This window comes from Ornithorhynchus anatinus, chromosome 7, assembly GCF_004115215.2.
Source record: "Ornithorhynchus anatinus isolate Pmale09 chromosome 7, mOrnAna1.pri.v4, whole genome shotgun sequence".
NCBI classification, from domain to species: Eukaryota; Metazoa; Chordata; class Mammalia; order Monotremata; family Ornithorhynchidae; genus Ornithorhynchus; species Ornithorhynchus anatinus.
This window is the reverse complement of record NC_041734.1, coordinates 3733927-3753650: the sequence shown is the minus strand read 5'-3', so window position 1 is coordinate 3753650 and position 19724 is coordinate 3733927. Positions and strand designations below refer to the sequence as shown.

The 19724-nt window shown below is 41.7% G+C and overlaps 1 protein-coding gene across 3 annotated transcripts in view; it reads right to left on the bottom strand.

Moving 5' to 3' along the window:
• Positions 1 to 19724, bottom strand: part of CPA6 (carboxypeptidase A6) — a 125117-nt gene that overhangs the window by 66677 nt on the left and 38716 nt on the right. For all 3 annotated transcript variants that reach the window (XM_029068228.1, XM_029068229.1, XM_029068230.2), the window contains exon 2: positions 4685 to 4760. In XM_029068228.1, coding sequence (XP_028924061.1) covers positions 4685 to 4760 — 76 coding nt within the window. The remainder of the gene's footprint in view (positions 1 to 4684; positions 4761 to 19724) is intronic.

The following is a 19724-nucleotide window of genomic DNA, read 5'->3' as shown; positions in this document are numbered from 1 at the left end:
CCTGTCTCCAAAGATACTCCAAAAACACACCACAGCATTATGAACACCTCAATTTGAAAATGGGCCTCAAAGTGGGTTTGTACAATCACACTTCTGAAAACATGGACTTTAGAAAGAAAAAGGTATTGGTAGTATTAACAGTGATTGGATTAATTGAGCACCTGAGTTCAATGCACTAAACATTTGGGCAGTACAACAGAAGCAAACTCCTGGCCCATAAGAGTTTATAGTCTAATGGGAAGAGACAGGCCTAAAAATGTTCCCAAGGAGGGGATTCAGAAGAAATAAAATTGAAGACTCAATTGAATTTACATATAAACCCAAGTGCTGACTTCTACTAGGCAAAGAAATAGTGATCAAGCCAGTTAAAAGAGATGTGAGCCCACAGTTGTGTTTTATAATCTATTCTTGTTTTCCCTCAGGGTGCCAGGGCTTTTATTTTTTCTAAGTTATTTAGCTCACTTACAGTCAATCTCTGATATCAACGCTGAGACAGAAACATTCACATCATACCTCAAAATGGGTTCCTCAGATTTAATTCAGATAACTCATTTGGAAATCAGCCTGCATCGCAAGTGTTTTCATTCTGTTACTTAAAAACCAGAAAAAGCCAGCAGTTGCAAAAAAAGACAATAACTAGAAAGCTCCTTGTGGATCTTTCCCACGCTCCTGAGTGCCTTTGGGAAAGGAGATATATGTGGCACTACAAATCCTTGTATGGAGCCTAGGACCCCCAAGGCAGGCAAGACAAGAGGACCCTCCTCTAGACTGTTCTCCCTCTATGTGCCAGGCACTGTAGCCCTTTAGACTGGAAGATCGTTGTGGGCAGGGAATGTGTCTGTTACAATGTTATATTGTGCTCTCCCCAGCACTTAATACTGTGCTCTGCACACAGTTAGCACTCAATAAATTAATTCATTCACTCAATCTTATTTACTGAATACTGTTGATGTAAATTGAATGAACTGAATGAAGTAAATTGAACATAAATTGAATGGATTTACAATTCAACTGTACTTCACTTCTTCGTGTCTTAGTTACTTCATCTGTAAAAAGAAGATTGAGATTGTGAGTCAGGGACTGTCCCCACCCAGATTTGCTTGTAATAATAATAAAAATTATGGTATTTGTTAAAGCGCTTTCTCTGTATCAGGCGCTATACTAAGCGCTGGGGTGGATACATGCAAATCGGGTTGGATACAGTCCCTGATCACCCTTGGGGCTCACGGTCTCAATCCCCATTTTCCAGCTGAGGTAACTGAGACCCAGAGAAGCGAAGTGACTTGCCCAAGGTCACATGGTAGGCAAGTGGCAGAGCTGGGTTTAGAACCCATGACATTCTCACTCCCAGGCCCCTAGTGCTTAGAACAGTGCCCGGCACATGATAAGTGCTTAACAAATACCATAATTATTAATAAACAGACACATTCCCTGTCCACAATGAGCTTAGAGACTAGAGGACTGACTGAGTTCTGAGGCAATTTATGCTTTGCTATAGAAGGCCATAAAACAGAAGCAACGTGGCTCAGTGAGAGAGAGCAAGGGCTTGGGAGTCAGCTCTTGGGTTCGAATCTAGGCTCCCCCACTTGTCAGCTGTGTGACCTTGGGCAAGTCACTTAACTTCTCTGTGTCTCAGTTACCTCATCTGTAAAATGGGGATTAAGGCTGTGAGCCTCATGTGGGACAACCTGATTACCCTGTATCTACCCCAGCACTTAGAACAGTGCTCTGCACATAGTAAGTGCTTAACATATACCAACATTATTAAAAGACTAAAGCATCCGAGAGGATGGATGTGGGAGGGCAATTATCACATGGTTCTTCTGAGCATATTGGAAGCTTAAATGTTTGAGGATGCTTTCTAGTGGTAGAAACAGAATCTAGGGTGGATGGGTCATTGGGTCTGATCCCAGAATGGCAATGTTTATGACCTTAAACTCTAAAGCAGAGAAAGAGGGCTGAGAACTAACTGACCAGAAGGAGAGGTGCCTGGCACATAGTAAGTGCTTAACAAATACCATAATTATTATGTGATTCTCTGTGCCTCAGTTACCTCTTCTGTAAAATGGGGAATAAGGCTGTGAGCTCCATGTGTGACAAGGACTGTGTTCAAGCTGATGAGTTTGAATGTATCCCTGTGCTTAGCACAGTGCCTGGAACAGAGGAAACACTTGACAAGAACCATGAATAACCTAACGAAAACATAACCAAAAACAATGTACAAAGTAAAATGCTGGAGAAGAACAACTAGTGAGCTAAACTGGGTTGAGGATGGGGGGCCAGGGGAGGATTGTGGTGGACAGGTTGCTGCTAAAAACTTTCATCAGCGGACCAAAAGGGAATTTCACCTTCTGAAGTGTTTGCTTCCTCAGAGCATTAGGATCATCCAAAATTTAGGCACCCAATCAATAAGTTATTCTTGTGGTTTAGTGGATAGAGCATGGGTTTGGGAGTTAGAAAGACCTGGGTTCTAATCCCAGCTCTGCCACACGTCTGCTGTGTGACCTTCGGCAAATTACTTAACTTCTCTGGCCTCAGTTACCTTATCTGTGAAATAGAGATTAAGAGTGTGAGCCCCTTGTGTGACATGGACTGTGCTCAACCTGATTAACCTGTATCTACTCTAGTGTTTAGAACAGTGCTTGCCACATAGTAAGTGCTTAACATGTACTATTATTATTATAGAGAAGCAGTGTAGCTTAGTGGAAAGAGCCCGGGCTTGGGAGTCAGAGGTCGTGGGTTCTAATCCCACCTCTGCCACTTGTCAGCTGTGTGACTTTGGGCAAATCACTAAACTTCTCTGTGCCTCAGTTACCTATCTGTAAAATGGGATATAAGGCTGTGAGCTCCACGTGGGACAACCTGATTACCTTGTTTCTACCCCAGTGCTTAGAACAGTGCTTGGCACATTGTAAGCGCTTAACAAGTGCCATTATTATTATTAGTTGCATTTAGTGAGTGTAAACTATGTGCAGAGCATGGTACTAGGTGATTGGGAGGGTATAACAAAATTAGTAGACTCGATGCCTGCTATCCTCTAGTTTACAATCCAGTTTATAACCTCCCTGAAGGTGTGTGATTACTACACCAATATGGGAAAACTATCAATATTTCTACCCCACAGAAGCTGCTGCCCACCCTAAGCTGTCATCACTAATATTTATTGAGCACTTACTGTGTACAGAGCACTGTTCTAAGCACTTAAGAAGACTGCAGGAGTAGATGGGTCTCTAGAAGCAGCGTGTCTTAATGGAAAGAACACAGAACTGAGGGTCAGGAAACCTGGGTTTCTAATCCCAATTCTGCCACTTGCCAATTGTGTGACCTTATTTAAGTCACTCTCTTTGCTGTGCTTCATTTTCTTCATCTGTAAAATGGGGATAAAATAGCTGCTCTCCCTCTCCCTTAGACTGTGAACTCCTTGTGGGCGGGGGGCGGGAACCGTTTTTGATCTGATTGCATTTGTACCCACCTCAGTGACTAGCATAATACTTGGCATAAAGTATTATGCCAAGTATTAACAAATACAACTATTGTTACTACAATCATTAATTTGAAGGAGCAACAATTAGATCCTCTGAGAAAGGCATCCAGCCCTTTTTTATCACAAAGCTGATGGCATTCCCTCAAACCACTTCTGATTTAGGGAGGTGATGTTTCCAACACCTGCACATTACCTCCTTTCATCCTACTTCATATAAATCCCCCAGAGAAGCTTAATCATGGCAATCTTATCAGCTGGCACTTTCTCTTCTCTTTTATAAACAAGCAAATTTAACTTTCAGTTTGCAACATCCTCTACACAAACATAAAAATTAATTAGAAAGCAACCGTCAAGGTTCTGGCAATGCGAGCCTAATTAGGCCTATTGTGTATGTGAAATTCTTTGTTTTCTACTAAGAATTTCAGGCTTGTTTTCCATGTAGTCGGATTTTTGGATAGGCTTATTTCCCCTAACATTTCAACCTTCACCTTCACCTCCCACTTGCCATTGTTGCCTGTAAGAATGGATCAGTGTAGTTTGAGTTTCTTCTCTTTTTAAATAAATATTTCATCCTCCTTCAGTGGATGTGGGCAGGGAATGTGTGCGTTATACTGCCCTCCCAAGCACTTAGTACAGTGCTCTGCGCAGAGTAAGTGCTCAATAAATACAGTTGATTGGTAAGAACTGGTAAAATGGCCAAGACAATGAGCTGCAATGGGAGGGGAAAGAAAAGAAACAGAGGTCCAGGGTGTCAGCTCTTACACAATCCTGACCTGTCGGTATTAGACAAGTTATGTTATCTCTTAGCCTTCTTTTCCACAGGTTAAAAGATCCAGATCCCTTTAACCAGTTCCAAGTTTAGATCAATGAATCAATTGAGAAGCAGTGCCTGCACAGAGCAAGGGTCTAGGAGTCAGAAGGACCACAGTTCTAATCCTGACTCCACCACTGTCAGCTGGATAACCTTGGGCAAGTCACTTCACTTCTCTGGGCCTCAGTTTCCTCATCTGTAAAATGGGGATTAAGACTGTGAACCCCCACATGGGACTATTTCCAACCTGATCATCTTTTATCTTCCCCGGAGCTTACTACAGCACCTGGCAAATAGTAAGCACTTAACAGATACCATTAAAAAAAATGATTAGGCTAATCTCTAGGAACATTCCACGCAACATGAAGAACCAGAGGGATTGATTTTACCTTAAATTGATGGTATATATCCTTCAGCACATGTGCCTCCCTTTTCGTCTCTGGAATGAGCCTTATTACCTTATCCCTGTTGGTGAGACAAAAGAAAAGAAGAAACAGTTTTGAGATGTTTCTTGGGAAATTTTTCAGAATACAATCACTCTCTTTTCTTCCTGCAATTGAAATAAGCCCATTTAAAGGTGACCAAGAAAGAGCTTTGATTCAGTCCTTTTTTTTTTTTTTTTGCCCCAAGATACTGAGTCCTGGCAGTATGCCTGATACTTGTCGGGGCTGGGCAGGCTTCAGGCTCAGAGTGCATAACCAAAAAGGCCACCTGGAAGATGTCCAGTGTCTCTTCCTCCATTGCAAGCAGCGCTCCCTGTATGAACAGAAGCCTGGGAGAGAGGTGCTATCGCTCTGGTTTAACTGGGAGATGGTTCACAGGTTGTCTGGCCCTCACCTGGAGAAATGCTTGAGATTCAGGTAGACTTGGATGGGCTTCTGCAAGATTGGGCCTAGAAATAAAGGTATGTATGTACGTATCTTTATACATTATAAATTATGTTAATGTCTGTTTTCCCCTCTAGACTGTAAGCTCGTTATGGGCAGGGAATGTGTCCGCTAATTCTGCTGCACTGTACTCTCTCAAGCGCTTAGTACAGCACTTGCACAAAGTAAGCACTCAATACCGCTGAGTGATGGATTGACTGACTGATAGGAAGCTTACAATCTGCTCTAGAATATAAATTCTTTGTGGGCTGAGATCATGTCTATCAATTCCATTGTATCATATTCTCTGCACACAGGCAGCATTCAACAAATACCAAGCACTGATTGATTATTATGGAATTACTATGGCATTTGTTAACCGCTTACTGTGTCAAACACTGTTCTAAGCGCTGATTGATGATGGGCACCTAGAGCACAATGGAATGTTATCACAAAAAAAGACAAGGGGCGGGGGTGGGGGGGAATGGCATATTTTTCCTCATCCAAATGTTTCAAATCAGCCTCCTGGGAGAGCACTAACTCATTAACACCAGGACACTGGGTTTGCCTTATCTAGAACATCTAGAGATACAGCCACAGGGACAAACAGTCTCTGAATGACCCTGAGGAGATATTGAGGGGACAGTGAACATCTTTGAAAACTTCCACAGATGTGGTTATGACAATCTGCCTCTTTTTCTTTTTACTCTAGAGAAGCAGCATGGCCTGCTGGAAAGAATACCAGCCTGGGAGGCAAGGGAGGGTGTTCTAATCCTCTCTGAGGAGGCAGGAAATTTTGCTAGCCCCTTTCCATTTTGTGTGATGACATTCCATTAACTATAGCTATTTTGCTTGCTGTGTGACCTTGGGCAATTCACTTAATTTCTCCATGCCTCAGTTTCCTTATTGCTAAAAATACAAATAGGATACCCATTCTCCCTCCCTTTTAGACTGTGGGTCAGGCATTGTGTCTGATCTACTTAAATTGCATCTACTTCAGTGCTTAGCAGGGTTTGGCACAAAGTAAGTGCCCTAAATACCACAACTATTATTATCTAATTTTAAATGGATGGCCAGGGCACCCAAATCCCATGGTGGTCACAAACGTGGCCACTTTTCACTTGAAAAGCCAGACAGAGTTCCCACTTGGGGCCAGTACCTGTGAATTCTAGACTCTCTCAGCATTCTAGAATGATGGGACTTGGAAATCTTGCGAGATGAGACAGAAACCAGAAATCTTGCTTCTACTAGTCAGAAACAAGAGATATTGACAAAGGACAGAGAATTAAGGAGTCCATCTAGTCCTAGAGAATTTCAATGGACCTGTCTCCTATTTCCTTCAGTTTTCCCTTACTCTAGGCCCCGTCTTTGTCTTCCTGGACAAATCCAACCTATTCCTTTTTCCTGTTTCAAATCTCTGCTGGGTCCCTGGAGAAAAACAATATCTAGAAGGCACACTGGGTTCCTCTGCGTAATGATCTGCCACTCCAACTTTATTTGTGTATCGGTTTCTTAAAACCACTGCAATCACTGGACAGAATACGGCTTTTTCTCTCTGTAGTTCCAAAGGAGAATAATATAAAGGAGAGATTGCACAAAGTCAGCAGAATACTAAGCGTTAACCTAGACCTCAGTAACGGTATATTTGGTGATGCAAATACAATTCCTCTTTCCTTTCTGTCTCCTCTAGGTAGATCTCACCATTCTTTGGGATTCTGGCTTGCCCCCCCCCTTCCCTACTGGATGAGAAATGGTTCCAGACAGACAGAGAAAACTCACTCTAGGCACGTGGTTATTTCTGATGATTGGCTCGTTTGACAGATGGCTGAAAAACACCTCCATCTGGGACTCTGTCAGCTCCTTCGGTATGCAAAGCCAACAGCCTGGCCCTGTTGTACATCCATTGTGCAGTCATTTTGTGTGTGAAAAATGGGTAATTCTACCTGGCACTGACTTCTCCTGTGAGTTGAGGACTAAATCGGCTGAGGTTTCTTCACCCGCAAGCAGGAGTTAAATGGCTTCGTCCCGCTTTCTAATCAAGTCACCAGGCTGACTCTTTCCCAAGAGACTCTTTAAATATGTGTTCGTCTTGGTTTTAACATACACTGAAAAGCAGAGAAGTGGAACTGTTTTAAAAAGGTTGGAATGCTACCCTTGCTCATAAATCTCAAACGGCATTAAAATTTTCCAAGCACCAACCACCAGCAAGTAAACATCAACAGTAGCTGACATTTATAGGGTGAGTTTTAGCTAGATTTCCAAATGTTTAAATTTTCCAGTTAAATACCGGGCTTACTCCCACTGTTTCTAATGTGGAGTCTCATTGAAGACAGACTCTATACAGTATTTTTACAGTATCTAAACATATCCTCTTGGCAAGGATGAGAATGTTAGTGGCTCCACATAAACCACCAACACTGTAATCAGTTCTTTCCGGTAGGTTCTTGGTCCTGAAATTGATGGACCAGGACTTGTCCATCGTTCCCATTGGGAGACTCAGTCATTCATCCAATCATATTTATTGAACACTTACTGTGTGCAGAGCACTGTACTAAATGGTATTTGTTATGTGCTTACTGTGTGTCAGGCACTGTACTAAGCGCTGGGGTGGATACAAGCAAATCGGGTTGGACACAGTCCCTGCATGGGGCTCACAGTCTCCATCCCCATTTTCCAGATGAGGGAACTGAGGCCCAGAGAAGTGAAGTGAACTGCCTAAGGTCACACAGCCGCTAAGTGGCAGAGCCAGAATTAGAACCCATGACCATCTGACTCCCAGGCCCTTGCTCTTTCTACTAAGCCACACTGCTTCTTAAATGTGTAGGAAAGTAAAATACAATAGACAGTGATATTCCCTGCCCACAATGAGCACACTGTCTAGAGTGGGGAGACAGACATCAATACAAATAAAGAAAATTAAAGATATGTACATAAGTGTTTTGGGGCGTTGGGGTCGGGGGGGAAGCAAAGGGATAAATAAAATTACAGATAAGTGCTTTGGGGCTGGGAAGAGGGAAGAACCAAGGGAGCAAGTCAGGATGATGCAGAAGAGAGTAGGAGATTAGGAAAGGTGGGGCTTAGCCTGGGAAGGACCCTCGGAGGAGATGACCCTTCAAGAAGGCTTTGAAGCAGGGGAGAGTGGCTGTCTGTTGGATTTGAGGAGGGAGGCGTTCCAGGCCAGAGGCAGGACATGGGCAAGGGGTTGGCTGCGAGACAGGAGAGATTGAGGCACAGTGAGAAGGCTAGCACTGGAGGAGCGAAGTGTGTGGGCTGGGTTGTAGAAGGAGAGAAGCAAAGTGAGCTAGGAGGGGAAAGGTGATGAAGTGCTTTAAAGGCAATGGAGAGGAGTTTTTGCTTGATGTGGAGGTGGATGGGCAATCACTGGAGTTTTCTGAGGAGCAGGGTGATGTGTCCAGAACGTTTTTGTAGAAAAATGATCCAGACAGCAGAGAGAAATATGGACTGGAATTGGGAGACACGAGAGGTCAGCCAGCCTATTTCAATCAGTCCTCTGATCCACAAATGGTTAAGGCTCTAGATAGGCCAAAATTTGGGGACAATGACAACACTGTTCCAACTCAGCTAATACAAAAGATGCAGATCACGTTATAAGACTGTAAGCTTCTTGAGGGTGAGAACTGGGTTTTTTTGTTTCTATTATACCTGGTAGCACTGTAATAAGATACTACTAGTGTGCTCCAAACACAGTAGATGATCAGTAAATACCAGCAAATAGAGGAGAGGTTTGGAGTCACAATCCTGCACCATTTAGCTCGAGCAGACCAAGAAACATGGCCCAGTTTATACACAAGGATGACAAATATATAGCTAAATCCAAGAATATCTGGAAATCAGGCCTGGCCAGGTTATGCGGGGTAGAAACTTAATTTGACTTTAGACTCATCATTCATTGCATCTCTCGACTCACTACCCAGGGAGTGGCTTCCCCAGAGGGGCATGTCTTTACTTTCCATTGGACTTCCTCCAAGCCCTAGAAGCATCCTAGACACAACTTTCTCTCTTTGTTTAAGAATATGGTTTCTCGGGCAGGTGAAGTTAATTATGCTGCAGCTTGCCTTGATTTCTAATGAAAAACAGGAAATGGCTTGTTCACGGATGGTTCTGGGGGGTCACATAATTGGTGCAAAGCACTATTAGTCACTGAATGGAAAGATGGTAGGGAAATAGATTACCGCTTAAAAGAGTTAGAACAAAACTTTTTTCTGCTCATCTCCATCCCTTATGTGCTCTGCACATGGTAAGTGCTCAATAAATTCAGTCGAATGAACGAATGAATCCCCTGCAGTTTGTGGAGAGCTCAAACCAGGTTCTTCTCCAATAGATAAATGTTCCGCTGAGGAAGGCAGAGATGCCAAAACTATTTCATGGTTATCTTTCATGCCTTATGTCACTCTACCATTTCTTCGTGTTGATTTCACCCGTTCCATAAGCCAATGGAAATAGCTAATTGATTTGTTTTGTTTTTTTCCATTTGAGAGTTGCTTTCCCCTTTTTGAAACATGGAGTACAGAGCGTAACTCTTGAACTCTATAGACACCATCACCATTCACCTCTCACTCTGCACCTGGTCATTAATGGTCAGGCAAGCTTGAAAGTTGAAGTTTTTAAAATCGATGGTATGTAGGTTGAACTCCTATATTTGGGAAGAAGTTTCTGATGAAAAAGAATAGTGAATCAATCAGTTTCCCCATTTCTTTTCTGTTTTTTAAATGGCATTTGTTAAGTTCGATGTGCCAGGCACTCTAAGCGTCGGGGTAGCTTTAAGACACCAGGCTGAACACAGTCCATGTCCCATATGGGGTTCACAGTCTTAATCCCAAATTTTACAGATGAGATAACTGAGGCACAAATAAGTGAAATGATTTGCCCAAGGTCACACAGCTGACAAAAGACCGAGCCGGAATTAGAACCCAGGTTCTTTGACTGCCCAGGCCTGTGCTTTCTCCACCGGGCCACAGTGCTTCTCAGTTCCTTTCACTGAATGTCCAGTCAGGATGAAGGCAGCTAAACAGCTGCCAGCATGAGCTCCACACTGAATGCCTTTTAGTACCCTATCAAAACTCTTTCCAACTGATTCCCCCAATACTTATGTTTCTCTTTTACCAGCTCGTGTTGGTCATCAAACAGGTTTTAGGATGATCCTGACAAAGCGATGCAGAGAGAGATTACCTTATGGAAAGGGCGGAGGCCTAAATGGCAGATCACATGACCTTCCCTTGCTACAGAGTCGATTGCAGAACACTAAGCTGTAAGCTTCCTCTGGGCAGGGATAGTAGCTACCAATTCTACTGTACTGTACTTTCCCAAGTGTTTAATACAGTGCTTTGCAAACAGGAAGTGCTCAATAAATACTACTGATTGAGCGCTTGGGTGAGAAGTCACCCAGGCCAATTCTCTCAGACATGGCCACACTGCCGAATGTGGGAAACAATTCTCCAGCTGTTTACATAACTGCCTAATACTTCAGGCTATTTCTGTTTAATTTTCCCCCGATAGTAATTGCATTTAAGTGCTTATACTATCTTCCGAGGATATATTGTACTAAGCATTCTATTGGCTATCTCTATTTAGAGGACCTCCAGGAAGAACTCCCTCTATTTTTCCTCATCTATCTTTGCTATTGCTTCTGTGAACTCTTTCAGCCAGCTTGAAAAACTCACACAGCACAGAGAATTACTGCAAATAGGTAAGACAGGACTCTGGGTGTCAAATACCCACTACTACATACCCGTACAAATAACACAAATATAACATGCTTGAAAACTTCCAAAAACACAATTTACATAAGGGTGTATAGAACTAAAAATTTCCTCTTCCCTTAGGAAGAGACAGTGGGAACCTAAATTAAACCCAGAAAAACTAATGTTATATTGTAGTTTCCATATAGCAAAATATGGTGCTACCAGAATCTACTTTTCTCTGTAGAAAGATTGTGTTTAGACACACTTAAAATTTAATTCCAAAATAGTAAATGAGACTTTACTTGGCAAGGTGTAATCAAAGAGCCTGAAATGATTCTTCTCTCATTTGGCTGTGGTTTATGCATACAATACCAAGTATTGTGGGTATGGAGCAAGCTCCATGTAGTTTTCTGAGAACATTTAGATTTAAACTTCAGCTTGAAATTAGTTGATATAATTAATAACTTCCTTCTCCCACCTGGTGAAATTATTTTCCTTGGCACAAAGGAAAGCATGCTGTTAAAAAAAATAGTGCAAAAATTTCTATGATGGATAAAGGCAGAGAGGGTTGAAAATTCTTCATTAAGATGGAAGAAAAAAAAGACCACTGACTTTGGGACATCTTTAACAATACAAGTCAGTTGAAGAATTTCTGGTTATTCCCCAACACTCAGATATTTATCACTATTTCAAATAAAGTGTTATGAGTTTTGGTTTTTTTAAGGACAGAAATTTTAGTTCATCATGGAACTGGTGTTTATGTGCTATTAGAATGCATCCTGCGTCCCTCACCTTTTCTAGATCACAATTGCTGGTGTTTCAGTATAAATCCCAACATGGATGAGAATTCCAGTTCACTGCTGTTCAGTGTAACACCCAGTTCTGAGTACTCTGAGTGTGAGTAGTGATAATATTATTTGTTAAGTGCCTGGGTGCCAAGCACTGTACTAAGCTCTAGGGTAGATGCAAGATAATGAAGTTGGGCACAGTCCCTGTTATATATGGGTTCACAGTCTCAGTGGGAGGGAGGTATAGTTCCACTGGGTGTCATTTGCTTTTTTCACACACGACCGCTGACATCGTGTGTCCTCACTTTTAGCCATGGAGAAAATTAATGCTGGGTTTTTGGCTGAGATATTTCCAAATAGCTCTGGAAGTTTGTCCGACTTTATTCCTTGACAAATATTCAGTATACTGGGGCGGGATTTGGAGAGTTCACCTATCCAGCCCTGTATCTGGCCAATAGTTGACCGCATTCCTTAAAGGGGAAACTATTTTTTAGATCTAGGTTTCTGGAAGTCTTCTTTCCTAAAGGTCAGAATTCTGCCCCTGACAATGGTGAATCTTTTGCTTGCTTTATTACTTTAAAAACTGATGGTTTTATATGAGAATAATCATAATACCCTGTTCAAAATCATGGGAGATGAATTATATGAAAATAATAAATTGCTGTATGAAATATGACTTCCTGGAGTCTCCTCTCAAATGCTTCATGTAGCCAGAAGGGACCTTAAGGTTATTTCACACTATAATTTTTGTTTCTGGAAAGACCACGATAACAAAGAGCATTCCAATGTAATAAAGGAGGTTTCTTTTCAACCCGCAATTTTTTCCTCCATGAAACTCTTTTGACATGTTTTACTGCTGACTTTTATCTCCAATTTCCTTCCACTTTTACTAGATTTGCTATTTGCTTTTGCTATGTTCAACTTCGCTTCTTGGTCTCCTGATCGGCCCAAAGTCAGTCAGTCAATCATATTTATTGAGCGCTTTCAGTGTGTAAAGCACTGTACTAAGAGACTGGGCGAGTACGATTCAACAATAAACAGACACGTTCCCTGCTCACAACAAACTTGCAGTCTAGAGGGGGAGAGAGACACTAATATAAACAAATTACAGATAAGTACATAAGCAATGTGGCATCCTCTTTCCTGATTACTGCATGCCAGGGTGGTCTGCTCTTTTTAATCTCTCAACTGTCTGCTGTTGGGCCCCGTACTTTACATTGGGTCTTATATTCTGCCCTCTCTACTTTTGTGTGTGCCATTTCAGTTCCCCATGCAGCAGTGACTTGAGAATTTTGTGACTGTCCACTCTCCTCATATGTCTAGCTCTGTGAAGCCCTACCTCAGTTCTGGTGCTCTGACCGCAATTACGGACCTGAATGTCAGTGACCCTGCCTTACTGTTTGATGTCGAGTGGGGATCATAGGTGACTCTGATCAAACATCTTGAGATTCCAGCTGGGTCTTCCTGGGAAAATCCAAGTCTCATAGATGTACAGTTGCTAGGTAGAACTGCTTCATAAAAATGCTTGTTGATATTCAGCCTGCCACCCACTGTCTCGCCTCTACTTAGGTTCCAAAGGCCATGATGGTCTACTTTACTCAATTTTCTATTTCTTTGTCTATTACTGGGTGATTTAGTGTTTAGGTAGCCGAATTCGATAACAGAATTCAGTTCTCTGTTGCCAGTCAAAGTCTGTGGGCTTTCCTTGACCTGGCTGGCATACAGCTTTAGTCTTTTTGAGTCTGGGTGCCAGTCCACAGGGCTGGTTTGCTATGGAATTGTAACATAAAAATAATCTGGTCTCATCTCTTAACCCAACATCAAACAGAAAGCTGAATGTTCAAGTTAAGTATTGGCATAAATCTCCTCAGGTTGATTAAAGTTTGATTCAAGATGAAAAAGGGCTCAGATTTACATAATACATAGTATAATTAAAATATTTTCATATTTTCTAAGGAGAAAAACAACACAGGCATCATTACTTCATTATCTGTGCACGAGTCATGCAAAGTTTGATTGTTCTCAGAATGAAACAAAGCTGTCTCCAATATATCCCGTAGATTTAATTAACATCATTTAAAACAATCTCCACAGCTGCCTCCTAGGGCTGGAGAAGTTTAGGATTTTGAGAGCAGAACTTAAATTCAGGTTTCTGGTTGTTGTTGTTTTTTTTAATTCAGGGAGGGTTTAGTGAAGGACAAATATTCTCCATTATTTATGGGTGAAATGAAATTACATTATTGCTGGAATCATATTACTTATGAGTGGTTAAAAATTCCTTTGAGTAGCAAGTAGACAAAATAGCTAACATTGCTCATTAGATCAACAAATAATTTATCTACAAGAAATCTTTGATCCTAGAGAAAGTTGGGAATTCATACAAAAAGCTGGGTTTATGGAAGGTAAGTCATGGCAACCTCGCTTTATGCTATCCAATAACCAGAAAACAGGGCCCAAATCAATCAATGGCATTTACTGAGTATTTACTGTGTGTAGAGCACTTAATATAGTAGAGCACTTAAAACAGTAGACCACTTAATATAGTAGAGCAATAGAGCACTCGGTTGATTACTGTACAACTGAGTTGGTAGAACTATTCCCTGCCCACAGTGAGATTACAATTTACAGGGCAAGGGGGCCTTTTAATCCAGTCCTCCAAACTATTCATTGGCCTTTTAAAAGCATCTTACTTTAACTACCTGATTTGCATTTCTCAGGAATTGGTGAACCATAAACATTTTTCCTTCTGATTTTTTTTTAGATTTCTGAGAAGTTGTTTTAATAACTAGATTTGGCACAAACTGCTAAGCCCACAGATCAGAAATATTTCTCCTAGCTTCAGCAAGTTAGTGTGCCAGATTTAACTTAACCTTTGCATTATCTTCTCCATTAAAACCCGAGTGGCAAATCACACAGACACACATTCATTCACTCACAAAATGAAGGGGGAGAGAAAAATTACACATGACTGGAGGCAGGACCTCTTTGGGAGAAACTGTTCTGGACCCTGATCCCTGGATTCAAAGGAGCCCTGCCCATCTTGACTGCCATATGGTCTGGGACCAAATTAGCCAGAGCTCCATGGGCTCAGTCTGGGGGTGATCAGGTTAAGGGTAGTTACCACATCCAAGTGACTGAGTGAGTGAGTGAGTCAGTCAGTCAGTTGTATTTAATGAGTGCTTACTGTGTGCAGAGCACTGTACTAAGAGCTTGGAAGGGTACAATGTTACAGTAAGCACTCAATAAATACGATTCAATGAATGGACACATTCCCTATCCACAACAAGCTTACAATTTAGAGAGGGAGACAGACATTAATGTAAATAAATTACAGATATCTACATAAGTGCTATGGGGCTAGGAGGTGGGGATGAATAAAGGGAGCAAGTCAGGGTGATGCAGAAGGGAGTGGGAGAGGAAGAAAGGAGGGCTTGGTCAGGGAAGGCTTCTTGGAGGAGATGTTGTCAATAAGGCTCTGAAGGGGAGGAGAGTCATTGTCTGTTGGATATGAGGAGGGAGGGCATTCCAGGCCAGAGGCAGGACATGGGTGAGAGTTCGGCAGAGAGACAGAAGAGATCGAGACGCAATGAGTATGTTCTTAAGATTTTTCCTCTTCCCCATTGCTTGCATTCTCTGATGACCCACACCAGACAACTGCCTTGAGCAGCCCTTTCCAAACCAACCAACCCAGAAGTGGCTCTGACTGAAGGCAGGTATGATTGTCTTAAATTACACACTGAATTTACTGTTTTAAATAACAAGCAATAACCCACTGGATCAATAGATCTGCTCAGATAAAGTAGCTCATTCTGCAATCCAATTAGAGGGATGAGAGGCAGTGTGATTTAGTGGACAGAATACAGACCTGGGAGTCAGAAGGACTGGGTTCTAATTTCAGCTCTGCCACATGGCTGTTGTATGACCTTGGGCAAATCACTTCACTTTTCTGAGCCTCAGTTACCTCATCTGGAAAATGGGGTTTAAGACTGTGAGTCTCATGGAAGACAGAGACTGTGTCTCACCTGATTAGCTTGTATCTCCTCCAACCCTTAGAACAGTTTACTATGGTAAATGCTTGGCAAGTACCATTATTATTACTGTTATTATTAATAAGGGATATTTTAGCATTTCAGGGGGGATTTCTAGAGGACTATATTGTAATCATAATGTGCACCCAAGAAGTATGCCTGATAATGTTGAAATGTGAGTACACACCCTAGTCCCATTATGTCATCAATCAATGCATTTATTGAACACCTCAGTTAGCTCATCTGTAAAATGGGGGTTTTCACTCATTCATTCAATCATATTTATTGAGCACTTATTCAATAGTATTTATTGAGCGCTTACTACGTGCAGAGCACTGTACTAGGCGCTTGGAATGAACAAGTCGGCAACAGATAGAGACAGTCCCTGCCCTTTGACGGGCAGTACTAAGCGCTTGGAAAGTACAATTCAGCAACAGATAGAGATAATCCCTACCCAGCAACAGGCTCACAGTCTATAAGGGGGAGGCAGACAACAGAACAAGTAGACAGGCATCAATACCATCAAAATAGATGAATAAAATCATAGATATAAACACATCCTTAATAAAAGAGTAATAAATATGTACAAATATACACATGTGCTTTGGGGAGGGGAGGAGGGCAGAGCAGAGGGAGGGAGTAGGGATTAAGGGATTAATACTATGAGCCCTGTGTGGGATAGGGACAGTGTCCAACCTGATTAGATGCTAACTACAGGAGTCCTAGTACAGTGCCTCTATTATAGTAAGTGCTTAACAAACACCATTAAACAAAAAAATTACTGAAAGGACCATTTTGGTTTAAGCTCTTGGGAGAGTACAACATTCCCTTCCCTCAAGGGTCAATCTAATAAGAGAATCAGATGAAGACAAAAATTACTTACTGATCTGCAATGCCAAAAATTGTTATTTCCTGAGGGGTGACTAAATACTAGCTAGGATGAATTGAACTCGCTCATGCTCCCTCTGTATGAGGCTCTGCATGTGACATAACAAAGAGTCATATGACCATCTTGATTTTCTGGATTATGTCTTCGAGTCGAGACCTTTGAGAACCGACAGCTCAAATTCCTCTTGAAAATGTTCAACCTGTAACCCTGAAGTACACTTCGATCCATCAATTACAATTCCTGTTTCAGAATGAATCAAAAATCAAGTCCTCCAAATAGACCAACAGGATGGTTGTGGCTTTCAAATCCAGCTCAAGCAACAGGGGTCTAGTTTTTGCCCATCATCTAAATAGGAGAGCAGGTCCCCCATGAGAACAGAGTCCAAAATTTATCATTTTCCAACCTTTTATAAAGATTTCACAAGCACTAATATGTTGGATATCCACAGCCTGCTGTGAAATGGGTAGGTTAATTGCCAGGAATTGGAAGAACTCTCCTTCTGATGGAAGAAGGTGAATCTCAGAACATCGGTATCCCAAACTCACAGGGGCTGTCTGCCAGGAACATTTGTGAAAATGTCCTTTCAAGGAGCTTTGAAACAGCATTTTGCTCAATCAAAATTAATATCAACCTCTGCCCTCCTGATTTGTTGAGAACAGGAAAAACTTGAAACAAGTCCTTTATGGGAAGGGGAAAAACCTGGAGAGTAGCTCTGATGTTCATCATAAGGTCTACGAAGAATGCAAGAGTTATTCTTTTGGAAAGGATGATCCCTTCAAATTCTCTATAATGGCAGCCCCAGTGGCAAAGTCAATAAAGCATAATGATCAATCAAAGGTATGAGCTCTTAGAAGCAACTCAGCCTACAGCACAATAGCTTCATTACAGGGCAAGATTCTAGCTAGAGCCCCCATTTTCTACAGCTCTGAAATTTGGACTGTAAGCTTTCATTAGGCAGGGATGATCTAGCTTGGATAAATTCTATACTTTGCCTAGCACAGTATTGCCACTCAAAGGAGGAGTCCCAAATATTTTGCTGAATCAATTGATGGGATCAATTGAGTGCCTTCAGCGTGCAGAGCACTATTCAATTGTATTTACTGAGCACTTTCTGTGTGCAAAGCACTCTACTAAGTGCTTGGAAGAGTCAGCTAGAAGCAAAAGACACAGACTCTATCCTCAAGGAGCTTGCAAACTATTGGTAAATGATGATTATCCCAACTTTTCCTCTTTTTCTAACGGAGGAGACAGAGAAAGTGACAGCATTCCTAGGCTTCTGTTAACAAGGGAACTGATACACTCACAGTAGGTACTTTCAACCCAAGGTCTTCTAAAATATTGATCCAATTCTGAAAATGCTTGTCTTATTCCAGAGAATGACTTTTGGCCTGGCACACCTGGCTCGTTAACTTTTCTCATTCTTTCAGAGAGAGGGAATATAATTTAAAGCTGAATTACAGATCATGGAACCCTGCATTTACCACAGAACCTGACATTTTTCCCCACTAATGTGGGTAATGTTTAAGAAGAACCATATGATGTTGCCAATTTCCAGTTAGAGCTAAACTAGCTTTGCAGAGAAGAATGAAACCATTTCAAGCATGCAAAATCTTTACCTAGCCCCCAAATTGTGAACAGCCCCCTTTGCTGTCATTTAAGAATGTGAGCATCAATAGCTGAAAAATACAGTCTTACGGCCATGGGTTCTATTTTTCATTTTGTTTAAATTTTTATTTAATGTCCATATTTTGGGCTCTGGTCTAAATTTTTGTTTGGAAGTGCTAAAGCTGTATAACAGACTAGTTCAGATAGATCCTTGAAAAATTCTTATAGAAAATATTTTTTTCTAGAGTAATAGTTTTTCCAACAAGATCACTTTCCAATCCACCTTGAAAATACCAATTAATGGCATTTATTGAGCACTTACTATGTACAGAATACTGCACTAATCGCTTGGGAGAGATCAATACAACAGAGTTGGCAGACACGTTCCCTGCCCACAATGAGCTTACAGTCCAGAGAGGGCGACAGACATTAATATAAATAATTTATGATATATAATTTAAAGATATGTACATGGTCACATCTGGAGAGTTTCCAGTACTCTACCAGTCTTGGCTACGGGAGGGAGAATCATGCTGAGGCATACCCATTCCATTCCTAGCTTGGGCAGTGGCTAGTGAGTGGACGGCAATCTACTACAAGTCAAAACTCACCCATGCTGGGCAACAGCAGCTTGGGAGAGGGTCGAGAGTGGACACAAGTTTATTGTGTGGAAGGAGGCAATGGTAAACCACTTCTGTATTTTTACCAAGAAAACTCTATGGATACACAACCAGAACAACTGCAGATAGAGAGCAGGGCGTGCTGGGAGAGATGTGTCCGTGATGTTGCTGTGGGCCAGAAAAGACTCGACGGCATAAAACAAGACACGGGTGCTGTAGGGTTGAGGGTGGATTAAGGGCAGTCTTCTCTCTTGGTGACTTTCAAATGGGTTTTTTATGGAATAATTTTAAAATGGTATTTAGAAATCATTCTTTTCCCGAGTCTAACGGGGCTAGGGTTTGCTTTGTTTCTGAAATATCTACGGACAGGATAGGACAACCGTCATTATCAATTGATACGTAAGCTTCAAGTACTTTAAACTTTCTCTCACTAATGACCTCAATCCTCAGAGTATGGCCCTCTGTTATTTAGAATTCATAGGTAGTAGCCCGATAGAGATGAAGTAATGATCATTTTGTAAATGATAGCTGCCACTTCTCTCAGAACAGTGACCTCAATCATAAAATGGTTCAGACAAGCGTGCCTTTCTGCTTAATTCATCTATGCTCCCATGGAGATGACTCTTTATATCCAACCACCCCGAAACCAACATCCCCAGTGGAAAGAGATGCTTTTAAGGTATTGTGTGAGGTTACCACACCATGAGAAGCCATGAAGAGAGGCTGGGTTTAGGGGCCCTGGGGGCTACTTTAAGGTCTAACAAATTCAGGGCCATCTTCAAATTGGGATCGAGCAATCAGTCAATGAATAGCATATATTGAGGGCGGACTGTGGGCAGAGTATACCACATAAGTTAAGGAGTCCATCGCAGTTCTCAAGGAATTTACAATTAAATGGGGGAGACAGCTCTGGAATAGGAAGAAAAAGAAT